The sequence below is a fragment of the Nelumbo lutea genome, chromosome 5 (genome assembly GCF_056320005.1).
Source record: "Nelumbo lutea isolate HS-2025 chromosome 5, American lotus-T2T, whole genome shotgun sequence".
In the NCBI taxonomy this organism is placed as follows: domain Eukaryota; kingdom Viridiplantae; phylum Streptophyta; class Magnoliopsida; order Proteales; family Nelumbonaceae; genus Nelumbo; species Nelumbo lutea.
This window is the reverse complement of record NC_142688.1, coordinates 76,545,171-76,554,887: the sequence shown is the minus strand read 5'-3', so window position 1 is coordinate 76,554,887 and position 9,717 is coordinate 76,545,171. Positions and strand designations below refer to the sequence as shown.

At 37.3% G+C, this 9,717-nt stretch overlaps 1 protein-coding gene across 2 annotated transcripts; it reads right to left on the bottom strand.

Moving 5' to 3' along the window:
• Window positions 1-3,087: 3,087 nt before the first annotated feature.
• On the bottom strand, window positions 3,088-7,750 carry LOC148852974 (Major facilitator superfamily protein). 2 transcript variants are annotated; one of them, XM_088943213.1, is made up of 6 exons: window positions 7,415-7,728; window positions 6,781-6,859; window positions 6,329-6,546; window positions 5,546-5,980; window positions 4,708-4,865; window positions 3,088-4,438 (listed from the first exon to the last, which is right to left on the bottom strand). In XM_088943213.1, exons 3-6 carry the CDS (start codon window positions 6,524-6,526, stop codon window positions 3,541-3,543), a joined length of 1,689 nt encoding a protein of 562 aa, XP_088799339.1. In that variant the 5' UTR covers window positions 6,527-6,546; window positions 6,781-6,859; window positions 7,415-7,728; the 3' UTR covers window positions 3,088-3,540. The 2 variants fall into 2 exon arrangements, with proteins under 2 accessions (XP_088799339.1, XP_088799338.1); XM_088943212.1 differs by lacking the exon at window positions 6,781-6,859 and having other exon boundaries at window positions 7,415-7,750.
• Between the last annotated feature and the right edge of the window lie 1,967 nt (window positions 7,751-9,717).

Below are 9,717 nucleotides of genomic sequence, written 5' to 3'. Positions count from 1 at the left end.
TTTTTTCAAGCTAAGCCAGGGTGCGGCCCAACCCTCTGTAGCCCATGTTTGAGAGTGTTTATTGGATAACTAAGTGTTTGTTTCATTCAAAGGGGGTAGTATAGGTATTTTGAAAATTACATGATGGGCCAAGATGGGCCAGAAATGCATTAAGCTTTTTTTTTTTTTTTTCTTTTCCAAAAAATGCTTTATAAAAAGTCAAAATGTTGAACTTATTCGAAACGGGCTTATTTCATGAAGAAAACACTTATTTGGATTTAATTTCCAAATGCACATAAGTGCTTATTGGTTTGGCCCCAACCTAAAATAAGTGCTTAAATGTAAGTACTCCCAAATAGGGGCTTAATCTTGTGCAATAAAGACTTAACCTAGCTTCAGCAAAAACCGGGCCCAACTTAGACAAACATATTCCCATGGAAATAGGTTCAATCCAATCCAATGAATGTTTTGGATCAATTTAGACCAGTTCAATTCAATGTCTGGACCATCCAATCTGTTCAAATTCTTTTTGATTTAGATTAGTTTCAACCCAAACCCGGTCCATTGACACATATATTCTTATCTTATATCAATGGACCAAATATTGGTTGAATCCAACCCAATTCAATATAAATTTATTATGGACAGACCAGGTCCAATCCAATCTAATAAATATTTTGGATTGGGTTGGTCCAATCCAATATGTCTTGTTGGTCTGTCCAATCCATCCAAATTGATTTTGGACTGGATGAGGTCCAATCCAAAACCGGTCCATTGACACCCTTAATCGCAATGTATCATATGATTTTTTGAATCCACCTACGACTTAGGACATGTAGCTACTTTTGAAAGTAAATACATTTCCTGGATATGTCCTGGCTCAAAGCATTAACTGAGCCTTGGTTTTTCAATCTATTTGTTCAAAGCATTTGCTGAGAGATCAGATTCTTGTGCAGATATTGTCGATCAGATGGTGGGTGATGGGGTGGTGGTGGTTAGAATTTATATAGAAACTGCCATGTTTCTTTGCAGGTGCTTGTGTGGCAATTGGCATATATAGATTGTTTATTTTTCCATTTGAAGACAATATTATGCTTGTGGGAGCCTCTTAATGACTTGGAGAGCTGAGATTTTCATTGGTGGGGAGCTGTGGATAGTGACTCCAAAAGGCTAGTTTTCAACTTTTTGCAAAGTCTCCAGAACTTTTACCATCGAAATTGCTTCTTTTGTGAGTGATTTAAGAGCCTTGTAGTGTTGTTTGGATGGCCCCTTTTATTTTATTATGCCATAGCTGAATCCCTAGCTCAAGTAAGCCTTGGTTCTTATCAACCGCCCCCCCCCCCCTCTCTCTCTCTCTCTCTTATATTACTACAAGTTCTTACTTTTTTAGGAGGGAGAGGGGGAGGGGGGGGGGCAAAATTTTAAGTTAAAAGGCTAGACCTAAAAAGGAGAAAACCAGGCTTTAACCCTATGCGCATCATTTTGATCTCCTATGCATTCTCTCCAAGTAGAAGGAATCATTAGAAAGGTCATCAGGTGGGGTTGGGGTGGAGTGGATGGCCATGACCACAACTTTTGAACTTGATGGGTTAAGCAAGGAGGGAACAGCTTGATCTTCTGTTATGTTGCTTCCTAGTTTAATAAATATAACTTAATTGAATTACCCAAAACATTTGGTGAGAGAAAAAAAAAAGCTACTTCATCATCTACAAAACTTAAAAAGAAGATAGTAAAGAATAATTTTAAAGATGAAAACTAAGTACTTCTCCAACTAATAAAAAAGACCAAGTCAAAGCTCTATTGGATATGCTACAAAAAAAATGTGCCAAATGGTGACACACAGCAACCAGCAACACTACTTTAATTGTTGGAAAGTGGAGTTTGTATGTCACATAGGACACTAGGAATACCGATGCTATGGAGTAAAGTGGTCATCGGATGACAGAATTCTCATGTGCCATCGTTTCTGTGTCTTTCTCTTATTGGCTCCCAAATATAAATCATGGGTGTTAAGCCAAACCCCATTCTGGACCAACTTGACCATATTTTGGGCTGGTGGGATTAGATTCAGAATTGTTTTCAGATGAAATTTCATAAGGGGCTCCATGGACCCAGCCAGAATTGTATTAAACTATTTAATGAATATGTCTCACAGTAGTAGGGCTATGTTTGGTTTGATAGGAAATAAGAGAAACAAAAAGTTGAGGGAAGGTTGTTAACAAATTAAAATTTGTGAAACTACTTCAGAACAGAACTTAATGTTTTCTCTCTTATTTCTGTGAAACCAAACACAGCATAACTATTGATTTATACTTGGATATTTAGGGGCGAAATGGTTTATACTGGGCTAGTCCCAGGTTGGATTTCCACTTAAGAGACCAAAGAAAACTGAGTAATGGTTTATATTGGACTGCTTGTATTAGTAAGTTTCAGCTTATCTCATCTTTCTTTTTTGGATGCAGCTGATCAAGAGTATGTGAGAAGATGGAAACAAAATAGTTTGTCATAGTCGTACTAGAAATAATCACAGAGTCCAATAAATCCAAGAATTGAAGGGACCCGTCACAAGAATGGGAAGCCAACTACTCTAGAATCAGAGGGAAAGAAGAGAACCATATATACTTTATGCTGGCAGCAGGGTAAGATGTGTTCATGGCACTGGTTTTGCAGCAGAGCAGTGGCCAATGAAGTGGAGAAATTGCTTCTGTCATTGGTTGAGTGTCTTAGCCATGTCATGAAAAAGACTGTTGCTCATGGGACCCTGATAATCTTTTTACAAACATATGGATGAACATTATAATGACAAAGAGACCCCCCACAACCAGTGGTGTTATAAGGCTAGCAGCAGTGCTGAGGGATCTTGCAGGGGGGAGGGGCCTAGCTCCAACATAGGACATTGAAGACATGTATGAGACATGTTTCCTGGTGAAAGGTAAATGATTGAGATAGGAACAGAACATGGAGGCATTTTTCCCTACGAGGTCTAGAAATAGATCCTCTCATCCTCCCTTTATTTTTTCCTTTATTTATTTATTTTGAATTTTTTAGCCATTATTCACTGAGACTTTATTATTTTCCATAAACATGCATCACATCACAATAGCAGAGTTGCTTTAGAATGACCCTTCTTTTAACTAACTAAAGCATAAAAGCAAAACCCCACCACTTACACTTTCTTTTACATAGAAATAAAATGTGATGAGGTTTTAATTTCCTCACCCATGATCATAGAGAGAGGAATAGTAATGAAGAAAAGGAGTACAACAAGGAGAATGCATTGAATCTTACAGATGGGATTAGACCTAACTTCCTTATGGATCCTTGGGATCAAATCAAAGACCTCTGGACCCTTAAAAGTCCACCTTGGACAGTCAATTATTAAAGAAACAAAAGGTAGCAAAGGATGGAAGACACAATGGTTATCAACCTAGAGGTTGCACTAAGTGGGTCTAACTCCAACATGGTATTTGTTTTATACTTTTTATATTTTTTTTCCATTTTTTTATACAATAGTCAAGCTAAAGGTGAAAGTAAAAAAATCATTTGTGGAGATAATGCTATTTAAGGTATAATATTGTCAGCTCCAATATGCTTTGAAGAGCTGATGAAGTTGTGATCCAAGTCTTCTCCATAGGAATCATGTACTGGAGTTGGAGACAAAGATGGATTGTAAGAATACCATCTAGACCAAAATAGATAATTGAAGAAGTTAATGATGCTAAGGGCAGCTAGCAACCAATAGAAAAAATCTAGCCTATCTTTGTTGAGATCGTTGTCACTAAGCCATCCTCCACTTGATGAATTTGAGGTGATCTTGTTAACCAGTGAGACAAGGAGGGAGCTCAAGTAGAACCCAAATGAGTATGAACAATAGGTCATGGCTGTTAGAAATGACTGCATTCCTGCCACGGACTGTTTGTAGAAGAACTCAATGAGGCCGACCGCAGTAAACATCTCTGAGAGTCCGAAGATGAGGAACTGTGGAGCGATCCAAAAGATTGACAGTGTGTTCTTGGACTCTAAAGCTGCAAACCTTCTCTTCTTCTCTACTAGGGCAGCTGCAACCATGGAGAAAGTTACAACAAAAAGGCCAATTCCTATCCGATGCAGCGGGGTGATTCCGGCGTCCTTTCCGGTGATCTTCCGTGCCAGTGGGACGAATACAGTCTCATAGAGAGGAACTACAAATATGAGCATCAAGTATGGTATGGCCTGTAGGGAAGCCGGGGGGATTTGGAAGCTTTTTGTGATCAACCGGGTGTCCATAACACTTCCTTGTTGGACTGAGAATGTCTGGAGCTGAGCCAAAATAGTGTTGAATATAATGGTGCAAGCAAAGATTGGAATCACAGAGATGATGATTTTCACTTGCTCAACTTGGCTCACAGTGCATAATCTCCACGGGCTCTCATTCAATTGAGACCCATCCTGGATTTTAATGCAGGCCTTGTCCAAGAACCTGAAATCAGTTTGAATTAATAATATTAGCGATGAAGAGAGAGAGAGAGAGAGAGAGAGAGAGAGAGAGAGAGAGGAATTTTAAGGTGAAGAGAGATGTTAAGAAGACAATTAGTAATTGAAATGGGAACATGGAATTGATGTTCTAAAAGATTCATTTGAATCGTTCAACGATTATCCTAGATTGCCCAGATTTTAGTTGGAACATAATTATGGATTAAGTAACTAGTTCTCTTGGTATCATGGCAGCAGCTGAAGTTTTAGACCCACCTGAAATTATCAGTGTGTATGAGATTGATGGTGTTGGAAGCAGAAGCAAACGTCCCGCCAACTGTGTGGCTGGCCCCAGTACTAATTCGGCTACCATGAAGCATATCAGAATTAGAAGGACAAATCTGCTTTCTCTTTGTGAATGCAGCAACAAGAACCTTCAAAAGTAGATAGATATAGAGTTATATAAAAGGAAAAACCCAATTAGATTAACCAATAGTTGGGTCAGATTAAGAAATACATTCTTCTAAAAGACCAACTTTATAATGAGATCATGAATCAGCAGATATCACTTTTTTATTGTATTTGCAAAAGCATATACTGTGTAAATGTCCAAAATATATTGCTTTTTTAATAAGCATTTCGCTATTCTAAAAGAAACAAGAAATAATTCCTGGAAAAGCAAAATCACACCCTCCGAAAGAAACAAATCTCTAGAGTAGTGAATCAATGAAGAAATTCCAAAGCATCAAAGATCAAAAGGACACAACAGGGAGACAAGAAGCTCAGTCGTGGAAAAGACAAGGGAAAATGAAAATCATCTTTCTTGGAATATAGTTAAACTTAATTATTAGCTTAGGTGAAAGAAAAAATTGAATAAGGATCAATCAATCTGTTTCTTCGTAACTAATTAAATAAAGAAATCAAACAAGAATGTTACAAATGGCTACCATACAAGGAGTATTCTCAGCCTCTCAGAGCATCACCCAAGAAAACAAAGGCTCATTAATTCTTTCCTTTCAAGAGAGAGAGAGAGAGAGAGAGTAGAGAGAGGAGGGAAAAGAATCCATAGTTAGCAGTTTCTGAGAAAATGGTAAAATGAGACTAAAATCATTACCTGGGCAATCGGGGTGAAAATGCTCCCTTGAGGGCGTTTGTTCCTACAAACCAGTGTACCAGAAATCAGGCTGATCAACCCCATGGCCATGGCGGCAGCTGAGACTCCAAAACCAACATCCATCCCTGACCTTGTCTGGATCCACACCAGAAGTGTGAGAGCTATCAGTTCCCCAACAGAGAAAGCGAAGTAGGCAGCGTTGAAGAAAGTAGAGAGCTTCTTGGATTGCTTGTGATCATCCTTTCTGAATTGGTCAGCCCCATGAGAGATTATGTTGGGCTTTAGGCAGCCACTCCCCAAGGCAACCAAGTAGAGTGCCATAAAGAAGATTAAGGCCTTGAAACCCTTGGCCGGTGAACACTGCTGCTCTAACATGTTGCACTGGGGGGGCCTTAGTTGAGGCAGATGGGCTTGGACTGATAGTAAGATAAAACCCTGCACAAAATTCACAAGAATACAGTACCCAAATAAGAACCTTATATTTATTTCTTGATTTCTCCATCTTGATTTTCTTTCCTTTATTAAGTTTCAGTTGAATGTTCTATTCATTGTCTTTAGAAATCAAATTAATTTGACTTCTTCATCAGTTTGGTTCTACTGTTACCATTAACTGTTTATGAACAGAAAGCTAGCTGCTGTATGTCCATTTACTTTTTAAGAGAAAAAATGGGTATACGAGAAAATAAAGGATGTGGTAGCTAGTATGAAGAAAAATGGTGGATGAGAGAGAGAGAGAGAGAGAGAGAGAGAGAGAGAGAGAGAGAGAGAGAGAGAGAGGCTTACAGAGAGTTCCACAAATCCAAATATCAACATGGTCCAGAAGCTTCCGAGATAAGAGTCCGAGAGGAATCCACCGACGAGAGACAGCAGGAAGACGGTCCCAATAAAGTTGGTGACTATATTTGCAGATTTTGACAGAGAGAAATGCATCTCATTGAAAACATAAGTGATAAGGTTGTTCCCAACAGCAGCTATTGCCATGATCTCAAACGCCTGAAGGCCTGAAACATCATACATCACACAGTCACCCAGCCAGCCATAAATGAATAAAGAAAGAAACCCACTAACATCCGTATCCAATAACCTGAATTTTCAAAAAAGTCAAAACTCCATTAGTTTCTTCTACCATCAAATTTCAAATTGATAAACCCACATTACCCACTTGTGAAGAAAAACAAAAGCTTGTGATTTAAAAAATTTATAGAATCTTTTACAGCTATAATGCTAACCAGAACCTGATAAAACATGTTACAGGAATCACCACAGAGAGACTGTTACTCAGTAACAGTTTCTGGAGCTTCTTTCTGAATTCAACTGGCAGAGAAAAGAAAGCAAAATAGTAAGTCATGGGTACAGAGATCAAATCAACTATGACAGTCTGACTACCTCACTCACTGATAGTGCTCTCAGCCGACAAATTGACCCATGATCTAACCCTTCAAATGTTATGATACTAACTATACTGAAAGGAAGAAATCCTAGCTAGCAAATGAGGTAGAATTGGTGGTATATCTGCTAAAATTGATCCAACAAACTATTGTGATTTCTGTATATAGGATGCCCACCAGTCAAGCTATAACCTTTGAGTCCAAACCGGAAAAGCAAAATGGATAAGAACCAGAAGGATTGAAGATAAAGAATGAAGGATCATTTTAAACAAAGAACTGTTTAAACCTACTAGGGGAGAGGAAAGAGAACAAAAGAAACCCACAAGTTTGATATCTAGGTCTCTTTCTTCATCTTTATGAGTATTTGTCACACAGAATTTTAAAAAACCAAATCTAGAAGGAATCAAGGATCATGAGTAAGAAAGGTGTGCATGCAAAATTCTATCCTATATATATATATTTATATGAGAGAGAGAGAGACCAAGAACAAATACAGCAGCTCTCATTCCACCATGCTTGTTAGACTTGCAAGGTCTGCCTCTCCAATCAACGGAGACATCCTCCACAGCCATGGATTCACCTTTGCAATTCTGTCTGGTAGCCTCGATATCCATTTTCTACTTATTTCTTATTACTTGAGTTTCTATCTATCTATCTATCAATCTATCTGCCTAAAAGAGACACACAGAAAAACAGAAACACAGAAACACAGAGACACTGTCTGTAAACAATTTGGACAAGAGAATCTCTCCACAAACTACAAAAAACCCAACTGAGGATAGCAAAAGCCCTCTTGTCTGTTAAGGGGACTTTGGTGAATTTAAGGCAAGTGTGTGCCCCATATTTATAATGTCCACCCACGCCACCTCCTCGCCGATTATTTCCCGATTAATTGCCATCCCCCCACAACACTTGACACTTTCCCCAACCCTTCTGGCCCCTAGAGCCAATGCTCAGCCCCGCCAACATTTCATGGATAGAAGATAGATAACAAGTGCTCTCTTTTTCTTTCTTCCTTCCTACCCACTAGTCTGGGTTGGTGTTGCCAGATACACTGGTCCGTACATTTTGTCTCACAGTAGCCAATAAAGACCATTGTTGTTGGTGGGTCCACCTCCTCTGAGTGGGCCCACACCCCCAAAAGTATATATATCTATATATATATATATATTATAGTTAATTCATTCAATTATATTTAAATTTATTATTATATTATTTGTTTTCCTTTTGGGGTGTTTAATTTTCTTTTTGTTCTTTTGCCTCTTTTTTGGCAAAATGCCAGATGAAGCCCAAGGTTATGACACGAGAGATACCAATTCCACTAGAGTTTCTATATACTTTTTACAATGTATAAAGGACAAAACCGACCATGCAAAGGGCCCCCATAAGAGAGCAGCTCCTAATTCCTCACATATACCCCTAAAAATCAACATGAACCACATGAGGATTTCAACTCTAAACCAACCATATGTTCACTATTTTCATTCATCTAGTGAGAAATAAATGACATAAAATTTTATTCCGGTTTAGTTTTGTGTGCATGGAGTGGAATTTTAAGTCATAATCAATATAAAACCTCATTAAGTATAAAATTTTACATCAATAATCAATATAAAAACTATATCAATTTTATCGATGTAAAATTTTACACTCTTTCACTTTTATCATGTTTTTGAAAAACAACAGTCACTTTTACGGTTCAATGTAAAACGTTATCAGTGTATTTTACGAAACACAACCTAAATGTTCCAACTAGAAACAATAATAATATTAAATATAACCTTATTATATATATATTTTACGTGTCAACAACTGAGTAGTAAGTAGGTGTCCACCCCTCTTCTTCTTGTCAATGTTGGGTTGGGATTGACTCTAGCTAGTGCAACCTCCTTTCTGGTGTAGTTCTTCTTCCTAATTAATATCTTGTCAAAAAACCATAATATATATTACTCTACACATCAAATATAAGTCATACATAGATCCATTTTCTTGTATATTCTACTCGGCCAGCTGTTTGATGGACTCAATTCTACTTGGGCTAAAGCATAACAAATTGCGGACAATGCATTTTAGTTAAAAGTACTTTAATACAGCACAAAAGTTCGTTTTGACTTTTATGAAACAGAAAAAGAACGCTGGTTTTTCTACTTCATTAATTCGATCTGTGCATGCTATATATATATATTTTGATATTTTTTGTGTTTTAGAGGTTGCCCTCACAAAAGCACTTCGGTGGAATTTTCCTATAATCTTTGTTAAGTGGCAGAAGCACAAAAACTTATTATCCAAACTTTTCCTTGATTACTGAAACACGAATCGTAGCAGAACAATTAGTTCTGTATATATATATATATATATATATATATATATATTCAGCATATACTAAATAGTACTTCAGGCTCTATTTTGCATTGCAATATCATCTTCAATAGTACAAATGCATTGCAAAACCATTTTCACTAGTGCAAATGCATGGACTGCAAATGAGTAAAGTAAAAATTTTGGTTCATTTTTTATTTTACTTGTAGGCTACGTTTGGTTTGAATGAAAAGGTAGGGAAAGAAAGGGAAAAGTAGGGAAACTTATACAAGGTTTGTAGAGGTTTCACTATCTTTCTCTTCTTTTCCCTACTTTTTCCTTCAAACCAAACACTGCGGTAGCAAATATAAAAATGGAAAAGTGAAATACATTTTATGAAACTAAAACTCAGTTGGAAGAATGGTTTAAATACAAATATGTAGAGTGCAAAACCTTATATTTTGTATATATTTGCACTGTATATAT